The 14,295-nt window shown below is 47.4% G+C and overlaps 1 protein-coding gene across 5 annotated transcripts in view; it reads left to right on the top strand.

The window, feature by feature from the left end:
* Nucleotides 1–5,835, top strand: part of ZNF831 (zinc finger protein 831) — a 92,600-nt gene extending 86,765 nt beyond the window's left edge. For 3 of the 5 annotated variants that reach the window (XM_047069503.1, XM_047069502.1, XM_047069505.1), the window contains 2 exons: nt 3,378–3,526; nt 4,253–5,835. In XM_047069503.1, the coding sequence (XP_046925459.1) occupies nt 3,378–3,526; nt 4,253–5,083 (980 nt within the window). In that variant the 3' untranslated portion in view covers nt 5,084–5,835. Of the gene's footprint in view, nt 1–3,377; nt 3,527–4,252 lie in introns of those variants that run through there. The other 2 variants (XR_006960326.1, XR_006960327.1) reach the window with 1 other exon arrangement.
* The last annotated feature ends 8,460 nt before the right edge of the window (nt 5,836–14,295 follow it).

Genomic DNA, 14,295 nt, shown 5'->3' with positions numbered 1-14,295 from the left:
TTTCTCCGCTTCAATTTCCACTGCTTTGGCTAGCCATCCCTTCTGGCAGCTGGATTACCCCAGCGAGCTCTACTGTCCGCACGGTAGCCACGTTGGTTTCTTCACGGCGAACGTGCAATAACAGCTAAACCCCTCCCCGCGGCTGCCTGCACCCCACGAGACCTGAGCCCCGGGTGGCTTCCCCACCCTCATTTTGCCTCCTGCCCCCTGCCCACCACCCTTCCTCCAGGGTGCCCTCCCACTGGTTCCTTAATCCCTCGGGCTTCTTTCCACCTTCATCGGTTCCTTCCTCACCCCACACGGCCTCCGAGGGCTGGTTCTTTCCTGTCCCCAAGGTTTCATTTCGGATGTCGCTTTTTCAGAGAGGCCTTCCTCAGTTATGTGGAACAGTCACCCGCCCACCACTCTCTGTAGTATGCCGCCATTGTCTGCGACTCTCCGTAAGACCCCCGTTTACTGTGACTCTCTGGAACATGCTTTCCTCCCCTGTTTACTGCCAGTCACTGTCACAGCCACCTGGTTGTATTTACTGTCTGTGACATCCCCACCCTGTGTTCATTTCTTTCATGACCCCCCGGCACAACTGGGAATTACCAGTTGACTTGTCGTTTCTCTTCCCCGTTGGAGCAGAGGCTGTTGGGGGCCAGGGCGCCTTGGCCTTGCTCTCCGGTGCTTCGGGGTTGAGCAGCGTGGTGCCCGCTTCATCGAATGGGCACAAGACGTATTTGTTGAGCAAACGAATGGAATACCAAAAGCCTGGTTCTGTGTCAATACACAGGTGCTCACGTGAAAATTGTATTACAGGAGAAATTACTGCTTCCTTTCCCAAGCCGCTGTACTTTTCTATAGATTTTCCAAGTTGATTTGCTCAGGATTAATGCACTTGATAATCTAGTGACCTACCCCTCGAGATAGAAGAGGTAGGTCTGTACTTTCTAGGCAGGAGCTTGGAGGACTCCCTGCATAGAAGCCAACCTGAGAATTCGGAAGACCCCGAGAATTCCTTTAGGGTTTCCCGCTCGAGTGCGGCAACCAGATGACCCTGCAGGGCGGCCCCAGCTGACAAATTGCACATGTAAAGAGCTCCCAGTCAGTTGTCGAGGGCCTGTTTTCTGAACGTGGACAGATATTAAGGTTGCTGGATACCTCAGGAAAGTCTTTCATGTGAAAGAGAAAGATAAAAACAAATGAGAACAAAAGGAACTTGGAAGAGAGAGAGACTATGTATGGAGAAGCGAACTTCGGCATTAACAGCAGGGACAGCAAGTCGTCATTAATTTTGCCAGTGATACAACGGGAGACCCTGGAGCTCTGAAGTGATAACGGGGCTCTCTACAGAAGGGAGTCATAATGGGCTCTTAGAAATTAAATCTACAGAAGGGAGTCATAATGGGCTCTTAGAAATTAAATCTACAGAAGGGAGTCATGATGGGCTCTTAGAAATTAAAAAAAACATGATAGAAATAGAAGATTATGAGTTGGAACAGAAAGTTGAAGGAATTCTCCCAAAAGTAAAATAAAAAGACAGCTAGGAAAGAGAGAAAAGAGAAGAGAAAGGAGGGTTAGACAAGGAAACCCAATAACTCACCAAGAACAGTTCTAGAAACAGAGAAAAGATGAAACAGAAGGAGAATAAATATCAAAGAAATAGCAATGCATTTTCCCCAAACCGAAGGACAGGATTCAGAATGAAAGGTCACGTTGAATGCCCAAACAATGAATGAAAATAGAGCCAGTCCCATAGAGACACTGAACAAAGAAGAGTCTAGGAGTTTCCAGAGAGACGAAAAACAAAAAGGTTTTGCCCAAAGGATCATGAATCATAAATCAGGTTGGCTCCAGACTTCTTAACAACTAGAATTCAGTGGAGCCGTGTCTTGGGTTCTGAAAGATAATGAATTCTAATTCAAAATGCTGTATCCAAACAAGTGGCAGATTAAAGTCTAAACAATTTTATTTCACGCACCCTTTCTCCTGAAGATGCAGGGAGGGTTGCATTAGGAAAGCAAGGAAAAAGAAGTGTGGGGCCCCAGGAACCAAGGAGGTGAGGAGAATTGCCACAGTGGCATGAAAGGGGGTCCTGGGGCATAGCCACACATTGGGCCCGGGGAGCAGCAGTCCCCTGTAGGCATTTCAGAGAATTTCCAGAGAGATCTTTCCAAGGAAAGGAAATGAAACCCGTAGACAATTGAGAAGGAGGTAGGAGGAAGGTTTTAGTACTGGGTCTACAGAAAACTAAGCACAATTTAAAAAACAAGGTAATTATTAACTCCAGGGAAAACCATGTTGGCCAGCAAGGCGTTGTTGTCACAGTACATGACGTGGCTCGGCAGTGAGAGACATGGTCCCGAGCATGTGAACACCGAATATTCTCCTAAACGAAACTATGACGTCATAGTTATGTAACTGTTGAGACGGGGTGGCAAGTGTGCCTACGCGGCGGGGCATGAAGGTTCTGGACCGAGGGGGCTGGAGGAAGGGATCGACGCTCCTGTCCCCCTGGGAGAAATCACAGACTGTCCTCCAAACTGGAAAAAAGAAATCAAGTAGTGCTATGAAGCATGTTGTTAAAAGCGAGGGAGATAAATATCAGAAGAATGCAAAGTGGGAAAAGGTGAGTGGGTGGGCAAGCGTCGCTATTTTTCTTAGTAAGTTGACAGATTCAACTTTTTGAAACTCTGTGCCTATGTAACTTTAATAAAATGGAAGCAAATTTGAAAGTGAATCAGATGTTTCTCTCTGGTGGCCCAGCCATTCCGGAATTTTTTCTGATCTCATCTCATGCTGTAAGCCATCCTGCCTGCGATTCTGTGGTCCTTTTGACCCGTATCCCAGGCCAACATGGCAGACAGAGGAGAGAGTAAGGGTGAGGCCCTTGCAAGGGAGCTGCTGTTTTGCAGATGTTATCAAGGCCCCATCTTTGTGCCCCTTTCCCCACCCAGATCACAGCAATAACCATCTCACAACAACAGCAGCACCAAAACCGACCTTGCTTCCTGCTGCCCAGTGCTCGGATGGACACAGAACCTCATACACCACATTAGATGGAGATTTCTACCCTTGACCCCGGATGCATGGCCAGAGACTTCAAGCCAGTCTGAAGTGAGCCTGAACAAACATGGCCAGGAAGATGGCTCTGATAGAAGAAAGCCATGTGAAATATATATATAGTTTGGGGATTTTTCTGCCTTGGGAGTTGGTTTTGCCATTGCTTAGACCTTCTATTTGTGTGAAGTGCCTCAAGGTCAACGTTCCCGCACACATTGTGGGAGACGAGGATTGACGAGCTCGTCAGAGTGGGTGATGAAGGCAGAGTCCTGGGGAATCACCATTTGCTGATGTTTTCCGGTGTGTATAAATGTACCTCCCCATTTTAGGTCTAAATCTGCGAGGGGAGCCATCTCGCACCGCCTCAGAATCGCCTGTTTGTTGTGGGCACGGAGAGGAGGAGGAGGATGTCTCCAGACCAGCTTCCGGAAGCTTCTCTCCCAACACCAGTTCAAGGGCCGGCAGTGAAATGGACCAGGTAACCGTGAAGGGGGGAACCGTGGTTCTGAGCTGACTCTGTCCGTCGGTCGTGTCGATGAATGGCTCTCCTTTCCTGGTTGCCGGCGTCCCGTGTGGCAGAGCTCGCTTCCCTGCCCGGCACACAAAGTCTGGCAGGTACACAAACACCTCCAGACACCAGGCACTGAAAGAACGGGGCGATCACTAAAAATCCTAAATGTGCTTTTGAATTTGTGCTTGAAGAGGGTGGAGAAGCTGTCGCGCTGTGGGCATCTCCGTGACGTGACGTCACCGCCAGGCAAGGTTGGGAGGGCCGTGGGCTGCAAAGCACAAAGATGCTAATCCAGACCACACTTCTAGAAATGCTCCTGTGGAAAAACCTAAGTACAGGGTGCTATGAAATAGCACATCTACCTCACGAGCAGTGGTAGCTTAAAATTGGATGCGCAGGACTGGAGAGGGACTGGAGCGATGTGGTTTTTCACAAAGTCAGATAACACACAGCAATCTCAGCGACTTGTTTTGTGTCAACAGGGAGTTTTACTCGAGTTACTGCACCAATTAGTTATTAATGGGAACTGATTGAGGACATCCTGTTGAAGTTCACGCTCGGTAAAGAATCATTAGGAACTCAGGACCTAGTTTCATTGAGGACCACGTTTCTGACCACAGGCTTTTGTTTTTGTTTGTACCAATTAACCACCGCCCCCCCCCCCCATTTGTTTTCCTTTGCACTTTTCTGCAGATTTCGGCAGCTCCCGGTGGGCGTGGTGACCGCTGCACGCAGAGCACTGCCTCCGGGTCGGGACCGTCTGAGCGCTCTGACTCCTGCATGGCCATGGCTACTGATAGCCTTCTGTCTCAAGGCAGAGGTCCTGGCCTGGGAACGCTGGAGACACGCCCTCCGCCCACCCGGGAGCAAGTCTCGGTGGATCTGAAACCGTCCATTTTCTCAGATACTCAAGAGCCTTCTTCCCTTGGGTCCAGAGGGACCCCTCTCCACCAGGACGTTGCTCCCTGTCTGGCTGCCGTCTGTGCTCTGGGGGAGAGAGTAGGTCACACAACCCTGGGACCTCACAGTGCGGAGCCACAGGACCACAGAGCGGCAGGGGAGGCTCTGACGCAAAGTTCCCCAGATAGAAAGGCTATCGCCGCGGCCGTGTCGCCATCAGTCTTGCCAGGGAAACCTTCATGTGGGCAAAGAAGGTCAGGTTTGCTTCTGTTGGGGTCAACTGGAAAGACTCATCTGGAAATGACAGCACCAGGTTCAGCTAGTTCATACCAAGAGGAAGGAGAACACAAGACATTTTTTCCCACTGGGGGACAGTATGGGGGTGGGGAAATGGTGGTCCCCTGCCCTCCTTTAGGAAATGAGAGTGGGAAATGTCAAGTCTCTGGATTAACTTCCCTAAAGGATTGTGTGGTTCCTTCTAAGCCAGGGCAGCCCAGAGAATCCCCTGAAGCCCCTTCGAAAACTGTCAAGAGGAGGGGCCTGGAAGGACTCAGGAAGCAGACGCGAGTGGAGGTCAGCGACACCAGCAGTGATGATGAGGACCGGTTAGTGATAGAGATGTGAGGCTTCTGATGTCTGCAGTCAGAGACCGCATGCTGTCGGGCTGGCAGGAAGGCTGAACTCTATTTCGCCAAGTACCTCCATGTTAGGAGAGCCATTGGGGGATCTTTGCAAGACATCCCCAGCCGGCTCCAGCCTCCCTTCCCCAGATCCCCTGGCGGTATACCAGGCGCCAGGCAGGGCAGGGGTCGCAATGGAGCAGAGCCTAAGAACGCCTGGCGCACGGTGACCGTGCTGGACTCCCAGCCGCGTCCTCTGCATCGGCCCCCGCTGCCTCTTCCAGTCACGTGGCATTAACCAGGAGAGCCACAGTCACAGTCGACTCGTTTACGTATAAGTGAACCCATAGAGTCGAGTCGGCCGACTTCCTCCATCAGTAAGCTGAGGGTTTGCTTCAAAGGTGGTAAGCATGCTTGGGTCACTGGGGTAGCTTGGCAGAGGAGGTGGGGTATGACGTGGGCATCAAGATACTTCTGTTCACTCTAGAAATGAAATCGAGATGCATTAAAAAACTGAAGTTTGGCTAGAATAACTTGCGTCCTTAGTGGAAGTTGTAAATATCCTTCAAGATGCCTGTGATCTGGTGAAATGCCGATTGTCCTTAAATGTCACCCAAGTGGTCAGTGCTTACCTACGATCCTACAGCAAAAGCATGTCATGCTTTCGGGCCCGGTGCCTTTTGTGCTGAGGCCTCCGAAACCCTCGGTGTTTTTAGCTCTTGCAAAGGAACGCCGTGTTAAAAGTTGATAGAACAGTCTCTGGAATGAGTCATTTTTTGAGGGGGAAAAATTCACTTATTTTTCTCTGATTCTCTCTGTCATATTGTGCTCTGAGCAATTTCAATTAGAGGGGTACATTTTAGTAATCTGTACAGCTTAAATTGATGCCTGCTCATCGTGACGGGAGCCTTTTAGATTTCCTCCAGAAGCTTCAAGGATACAAAACTAATTGGAGTTTTGACGCTGTTTTACATCTCAGTAATTTTATTTTGGGGGCTTGGTGTTACTTTGCTGTCAAATTAAATCAGCCTCTGTATTGTGCAAGTCAGAACAGTACAGATAAAATTCCCCAGTATTCCAAGCCAGCGCACCCCTGTGCAGAACAGAAGAGCTGATCTACGTCAGCCGACTCAGTGAGCAAAGCCTCGGATTTACTGTGTTTTACTGTGTTCCTCTCCTTCTCCTTAAAGAGGAGAGGAAAAACTTAACCGAGATTTATACTGCTGCATTTCGATAACATTTTATACTTTCTTTTGGTGTGATTTTGTACCACTTGAAACGCACAGCCGAGCTCTTTTGGCTTAGCTGCGCTGTGACGATGTTTGTATGACATCCCGTATCCAAAGCGGCAGCACACAGGCGCGAATGCGCTTTAACGCGTCCTTTCCTGGGCCCGAGGGTGGTCGTTTCGAGGACCATCATGTGACTTTTCCAATTTTAGGGTTATTCATAGAAAACTTCAAGGCAGGACCAGCCTCCCCTGGTGGCTTAGCACGTGTCTGTGGTCATTTCAGGTGCGCTCATAAATATCCGAGTGATTTCAAGCCCAGCCAGGAAAAACATAAGAAGGGAGATGAAAGGATGCCAGGCATTCATTTTGTGTACTATTTGTTTCTTCGTCGTGTACTTTTTAAGCCAAACAAAAGTGATGTGGTGATTATCTACCCTCTGAATTACCCGTGCTCCTGTAATGAGAGAGGAGGTCTAGGAGAGTGGTCTGAGTCTTGAAGGGAGACTTGGAGGGAGAGTGAGGGCCTGACCTTGTCCTCAGTGAGCTGGGAAATCTTGGGTAAGACACGTGCCCTCTCCGTGCTTCAGTTTCTCCAGCTGAGAATGAGAGTTAGACCAGACGAACTGGATGCGTCTCCAGCTTAGGTGATCTCCTTGTGAGATGAGCTCTCTCTCCTTTACCTCTGGGGGTTCGGGGGCTCAGAGGTGGCCCCCATGGGGAGGGGTCCCACACACAAGACATTTGGGTGGAGACTGGGGAGAACTGAAGCATGAACACCTTCTGCCAAGTGTTGCCCTAGAGAACGTGAGCTCAGAGAAGCTCCATATGATTTTTTTCCCCCAGAGTTCCAGATTTTGGGGGTGCATTCGTTCAGTGTACAAGTCTGGCCGATAGTTCAAAGATGAGAAGCAAAACCAGAACACTGCTGTGTGAGGGGAAGACAACGTGTCTAGAGGCTGACCTGAGTACTTTGTCTGGGGAGGCACTGGTCAGGGGAAGAAAACCATCTTCCAGATCCTTCTTTCCTGGTAGCTGCTAAGCTATCCGCGGGATCGCTGTTCTGACTCAGTAAAGTCACAGCTCCAAATAACACTGACCTCCAGATGGTGACGGAAGCCCTGTCCTTCTAAGAGCCACCATTGCTGGCTGCCGCATCCCACCCTAGATCAAATATGGCGGAACACTGGTTCCATCTCTCTGCCTCCTCGTGTCTCTTCCCAAGGTGAGCCGGTTGCCAAACCATCCTGTCAGCTGGTCATTTAGCTGGCAGGTGGCAGTGTTTCCGAGTGCGCCTTACTTTGTGTTAGCATGAATTTGTGAAAAGCTACATTCCAGTGGATTAAAAAACAACAACAACAAAGTATTTTGAATGACTCTAGCGGAGTTGGCTATTGGAAATCATCCTAAAACACAGTTTTTTTAAAATAAAGAATCCTTTTATAAAGCCCCAATAATCTCTGGTTTTATAAGTCTTAGCTTTCCTATGGGGTTTTCATAAAGGGAAATGCAACACCAGGGCTACCTTTTGGGGATAACATCAGCGATCTGTATCGCTGCTTTGGGTTATTGAAAATAAAATTTCAATGTTATTAATTGATAACTGCTGCAGTTTTTACTCTTCAAGTGCATCCTGTGTAAAACAGATTGACTTTAAAACAAGGCAAACTAGAGTTTACAGATCAGGGATTCATTCCTGTCTCTCCCCAGGGCTGTTACTTTTATTGTACCTTTGGGTCAGGGTCTTAAGTCAATTGGTGCTCAGCTTCTTCCACAGAGAATAACTCTAGGGACTTTGGCATAGACTAAAGTCAAGTGCACTTTGAACTCCTTGCTGTTCTCTCAGGGCAAGGTATCCAAGTGCCATGACCCATGATGCTCAAGACTCACCACCAGGTTTACCTCTGCAGCTTCACCTACACCGGCCAGACATCCCTTGTTAAAGATGCGTGGAGGAAAGAGGCTTCACCCCCCCGCACCCCCCCCCCCCCCCCGCTTGGCAGCCGGTACTGTTAAGTGACTCTTAAAGTCACCTGGTGTTTAACAGGCAACCCAGATGCTCCTTGTTGTAAGGCACGATGGAGGATGACTCATGCCTCCTGTCATTCATAACCTTCGAGATTCTGGATGAAGCTAATATCCCTTTGACTCAACAACCCAGGAGAACCTATGGTTCATTTGCCAAGGGATTAAAAAAAAGATGGCGGAGGGGTGCCTTTAGATTCTCATCAAACCCTGCCAATAGCATGACGGGTCACTGAGGGCGAGTTACACTTCCCCTTCCTAAAATCCCTCCTTTAAGGCTCAGTTGAGAAGAGTAGCCTTGCCAGAAAGCATTGTGACCACAGTTCTTGGCATGAAAGATGAACGACTTGGAGCCTTATGCCAAAAAGAATTTCCTTGCATTTACATTCATTACTTAGAATGATCACATTATTCATTTTTTTCCCCGGCATAGAAATTTGCATCTTGCACAAAATCTGCCTGGTGCAGCAGATTTTCATAGTTATGGAAACTGTCATCATTATTGGAATGTGCTGCTGCTCAACTCTCCAGACATAATTTAATATGGTGAGGAGAAAACGGTCTGCCTGGCTCTGTGGCGGTCACATTGCTGCAGCCGCAGCAAACAGAACTGGTGTTTTTTCCTCACTTCGGTTGGGATGCCCATGGTTCTTGTGAGGGAGCCTCTTTGGCTTTTGAAACACTACGTTTCTTGATATTTAAGCACAAATTTCCTGCCTTTATCTTTCAGAATTCATTAAATGTAGGTGTCAGGACCCAGAAAATCTCGTGTGCTAGATTTGCACCTGTACAGTTCTCTTCTCCCATGCTTTGTACTTCTGTGGGCATATGTATAATTTGATCTGAAGAAGCCTAGGAACATTTGAGTGTAGTGCTTCACCACTGGAAGAAAAGGAGCCAGGAAAAATAGTCTCTGTCACTTGGAGCCCTAGAGGATGACTCAGAATCTTCTACATGCAATCAGTTGTTCAGAAGTTGCTACTCTTCTGATTGTTCGTAATCAGGAAAGCTATTGGCTTCTTGGTTGGTTGTTGAAATTTATCTTCTTCTTTATATGGTTAAGTTATTTTGTTTTGATAAAAATAAAATTGAAAAGAAAAACGTCTCGTGTGATTTGTTAACATTTTAACCCAAACGACACAGGCAGTATCCTGTATGAATTCGATATCTGATTATTCCCAAGTAGTTACCCAGACATCCTGTCCGCCATATTGGTATCCCATTCCACTCAACAAAAGGATCAGGTGATGGCGAATCACCATATTTTCTTGTGCTGTTTCCTTTTCCCACGTGGCTCATTTGTTGTAGTCTGCCATATTTTAGACTTCTTAACTTAAAAATGTGTTTTTAAATTCTTAAATGTAGCTAAGTTTTGAAGCCACATGAGGGCACTATCCACAGTGCAATAATCCAGAACTTTTCGCCTTAGAATTGATGTCTCTTGGATATTTAATGGTATTCATTAACACAGAAAACATTCATAAGTCAAAACAGTACCTCCTTATGAAGATAGCTTATGTGTTCTTCACACGAGTAAGTAGACTTCTTTCACATACCAACACAGGCCTAGTCTTCCACATCTATACCTCTTGAAGGCACTTGAAGTCCACGGAGACACAGGGATTGGGAGAAAAAGTAGGGAAGGAAAAATAGAAGGCACAGATACACTTATTGATGGATCTGAGGAGCTTTTATTCTAACTCCTCTGACTCTAACAGTAATAAATTAGCCCATTATTTCCAACCTTCAGTCATTTGAGAACCATTTAATGCTTTTTGCCATATGTGTCCACATGTGGGTATATTATTTACTTGATACTTTTGTTTAAATCATCTGTCTTTTTTGTCCCATGCCTTTATTATTAAAAAATTTTTTTATAGAAATGTAGTTGACATGCAACGTGGTGTTAGTTTTAGGTGTACAACATAGAGATTCAACAGTTTTAAACACTTCTCAGTGTTCAGTCAGTCACCATCTGTCACCATACAACTTTATAATAATCCTGTGGACTATATTCCCGATGCCGTACTTTTCATGTCGGTGACTATTTTCGAACTGGAAGTTTGTACCTCTTAACCCCCTTCTTTCTTCCATCCCCCTACCCACTTCTCCTTTGGCAACCACCAGTTTGTTTTCTGTATTTAAGAGTGTCAGTCTATTTTTGTTTTTTAGATTCCATATGTAAGTGAAGTCATAAGGTATTTGTCTTTCTGTGTCTGACTTATTTCACTTAGCATAATGCCCTCTGGGGTCATCCATGTTACTGCAAATGGCAAGATCTCATTCTTTTTTATGGCCGAGTAATATTCCCTTGTGTATATACCACACCTTCTTTGTCACCTCTGTCTTAAAGAAGGGATCACTGCCCTAAATAATAATATCTGTGAAATCTCAGCCTGAATTTGATAGTATTGTATGTTTTCTGATCTGCATTAAACTAAACTCTTAAAAATTGTTCCTCCACGTGACATACTATCTTCATACCAGCAGTGGTATCTCCCTCACCCTGGGGGAAGTATTGAGCGAATCTGAAAGGTACACGCATCGTTCGTTACTTTTGTTATTCTAGTTCCTATTAAGCACAACTCTTTCCCCATTTTTTTTCTCCAAGCCCATAGAACTGAGGCCACAAGTAGCGTTGTAGGTTAATCATGTAAGTTTCTTCAGTCAAACTTTACAGGTAAGTAACTACCATCCCAAGTGAAGGGATTAGCCCATGTTTCAGTCTCAAAGGAAGAGTCCCGTGATATCTTGTGGTATAAACACATTTTTGTTGTGGTGGTTGGTCGGTCGGTCGATTGGTTGGTTGGTGAGTACCAAATGGTACACGGGAAAGCACAGTTAGGGACTCATGCTGAGCCGCAAGGACTAATCCGTTCCTCTCAAGGACCTGCTTCCATACTTTTGGATTTGAAGCAGATGAATTTGGCTGCTCCAGCAATCAAGGAGAGCAGCTTTCCAGTCTCCTGCTTGGTGGCAGCCTGTTGATGTTTGGGCTTTGAACGCAGAAGGACTGGCTCTGTGGCGTCTCGGACCTTTGTCTCCAGCTGTGACGGACATCTGCTTTCAGTCTCCCTCCCAGAGGCAAATTCAACACCCTTTATGGTTGAGCATTTGGAGATTTCTGCCCCGAAGTAAGTGAATTGTTTTTCTGCATGAATGCATGAGTGAATGGATTCCTATAAGAAATTGGTGGCTTTGTACATGTGGCCTCTGGGACAGAGTGACCCAATCCTGTCTCTGGCCACAGTGGAGATCTAGTTGTCCTGTGTGAACGTAGTGTGAAATAGGGTATATAATTCAGCAAAAATGAGGCCTCTCGACACCATTACAAATGAAAGGCTGGCTATTCAGGCTTGTTTTTTCTATAGGCTAGTGTTCCAGTCAGACACGTTTGTGCTCTGAGGGTTTGCTCCCCTTATGTCTCCCATGCCCCCCACTCACGTAGAGGTCATTTGTTGGGGACCTACTCAAAAAGTTGTCTTCTTGTTCGAGAACTGAGTAGAGTGGGGCCAGTGAGCTAGGAAATGAGATAACCACATATACAGCCCAGGATGGATCGCCTTGGAGCAGGGCCCATGGTGACTTCATGTTGGCGTTCTCCGTAGCTGGAACAGTGCATGGCTCATAGCGGGTATTGGTGCACATTTGTTAAGTCAGTGGATGAAGTGGCTCACTGCTGGTCAAGGAGAGGAAAGAAAGTTTATTTTTAATTTTTTTTTAATGTTTGTTTATTTTTGAGAGAGACAGGGACAGAGCTTGAGCGGGGGAGGGGCAGAGAGAGAGGGAGACAGAATCCGAAGCAGGCTCCAGGCTCCGAGCCGACAGCACAGAGCCCGACGCGGGGTTCGAACCCACGGACGGTGAGATCGTGACCTGAGCCGAAGTCGGACGCCCGACCGACGGAGCCCCCCAGGCGCCCCGAAAGAAAGATTCTAAGATGAGTGATTTGGCCCCACCCCTTGCCTCATTATCAGAGATGAACGAGAGCGTATGGAGAACTTTCTGTCCCCCCATTTCAGAATTTAGCAACGCTTTCCCATTACGTGCTCCATCCTGTTTGTTCACCCAACATTTATTGAGTGCTTAAGCACGTAGTAGGCATATGAGGATATAGGACTGAAAAATACAGGCTGAATCCATGGAGCTTTTGTTTGGGCGGAGGGAATGTCGATGGATGAACCAACCAGACAGATAAGTAGGTAAACAGTGTAATATCAGGTGGTGCTGAGGGCTGAGAAAACGGAAGGGGGCGTGAGAAAGTATCTTGCCCTAATTCAAACCATTTCATGCAAATGTACGTTTTTCTTCTGCCGTCCTCAGCAAAGCGAGAGGAGTCCTGTGCAGTAAGATGTGCCCTGCTTCATGCCAGCCACCTTCGTTCTCACGTGAAGCAGAGTGTTGCTGAGGGAGCTCATGCGTCTCATGCTTACACGTTCCCTCACTTTCTTGATAGCTTCAGTTAGTGTAGTCGGTGGACCCCCCCGGCGGAATGTGGCAACTTGGGTCTGCTACGCGGACCTGCTGATTTGCAGGTACCCCAGCACTTCTGGATGGAGGCTTCTCGGATCCCATAGTAGCAGGTGGGCACTGTTTTAGACCCAGTTTCCTTGACACAAGCCATCAAACATTTGAGGCTTGGGGATCTCAGTCCTGGGTTCTTTTTCTCAGGAAAGGTGAAGAGATCACCCTTAAAGGCAGCGGTTCTCAAAAGAGGGTGGCTGGACAAAGGGAGGGGAACATCAGACAAGGTCTGAGGCCAGTTTTGATTTCACAACTCGGGGTGAGGGGTGCTTCTGGCCTCTGTAGGCAGAGGCCGGGAATGCTCTTCAACACCCTGCAGTGCACAGGCCGGCCCCACAGAACGGCATCCGGTCCACCAAGCCACGAGCACTGAGGCTGAGAGTCTGGGGCTCAGGCGGTGAGGCTACATAGTCCGTAAGAGGCCCGAGAACAGTTTGGTCCTCGTGCTGGTGAGACTGGACCCGAGGCAGAGTGCAGGCTCCGTGTCCCAGGCGCAGGCCGGCACCCCTTCCACGGCATCACGTCTGCACCTTCAGGGGCACACGAGGACACGCTTCCAGAGTCCGCGCACAGTAGGCCGTCTGCCGGCTATGGTCGGGTTTATCGCAAACCTCATCTGCTTTTTCTACTCTTTATTCCACCTTGAGGAAAAAGAACCAGGACACGGGAAGGTCGATCCACACGAACAGATGTTTGAGTATGGAGTAGACATTCAAAAAATATTTCTAGAGCAAAAGCTCGGATGTTGCGGGGAGGATGAATGCAGCCCAAACTCTAGAACAGTCCCCTTGGACCTCCGGAGCCAAAAGGAAAGTAAGAGATAGGTGCTGATCTAGGCACCAGGAAGCTTTCAGATTTGACTAAGATGAGCAGGTTTGTCGGTGCGTGCTTTCTTCTTTTTAGGGGAAACTGAGAACCGGAGGATTTTGTCCTGGCTTGAGTCAGAGTTAGCTGTGACTAACACCTGGGCTTCGGCCCTGACGTCCAACATTCTTGCCGTGACGTGATCACATTCTGCCTCTGAAAATTTTCCATTATGTTCTACTGTCCTTACTAAAAAGCACAAAGAAAGAACAATACATTTTCTAAAGATCCTCTGCATCAGGATTTGAAACTATTGACGAATTTCTGGTTAGCTGGAAATAACTCAGAAAATTAAATTATCCAGACTATCCCATTCCCCAAATATTCCAGTTAATCAAGGTTTGATTGTGTTTTGCAAAAAGAAAACTTCTCTCCTAAGACATTTAGACTCAAAGAGATGTGAGCGGTGCCTATGTGGTCTCATAATTTATGCACTTGAGTTGCTGTTCCGTGGGCAATCTGGCAGGGATCACAAGCGTAGACAAAGAAGATGTTAACAGCGAGAAAGACATCACCAGAAAGCCTCTGGAAGACAAACACTTCACATCTTCAATTATAAGACAACCTGATGCAGA

The sequence above is a fragment of the Lynx rufus genome, unplaced genomic scaffold (genome assembly GCF_022079265.1).
Source record: "Lynx rufus isolate CCGP_SWC_20201006 ecotype Redwood Valley unplaced genomic scaffold, mLynRuf1.p SCAF_8, whole genome shotgun sequence".
Classification (NCBI taxonomy): domain Eukaryota; kingdom Metazoa; phylum Chordata; class Mammalia; order Carnivora; family Felidae; genus Lynx; species Lynx rufus.
Note: the sequence above shows the minus strand (reverse complement) of the source record. Positions and strands in the feature narration are given on the sequence as shown.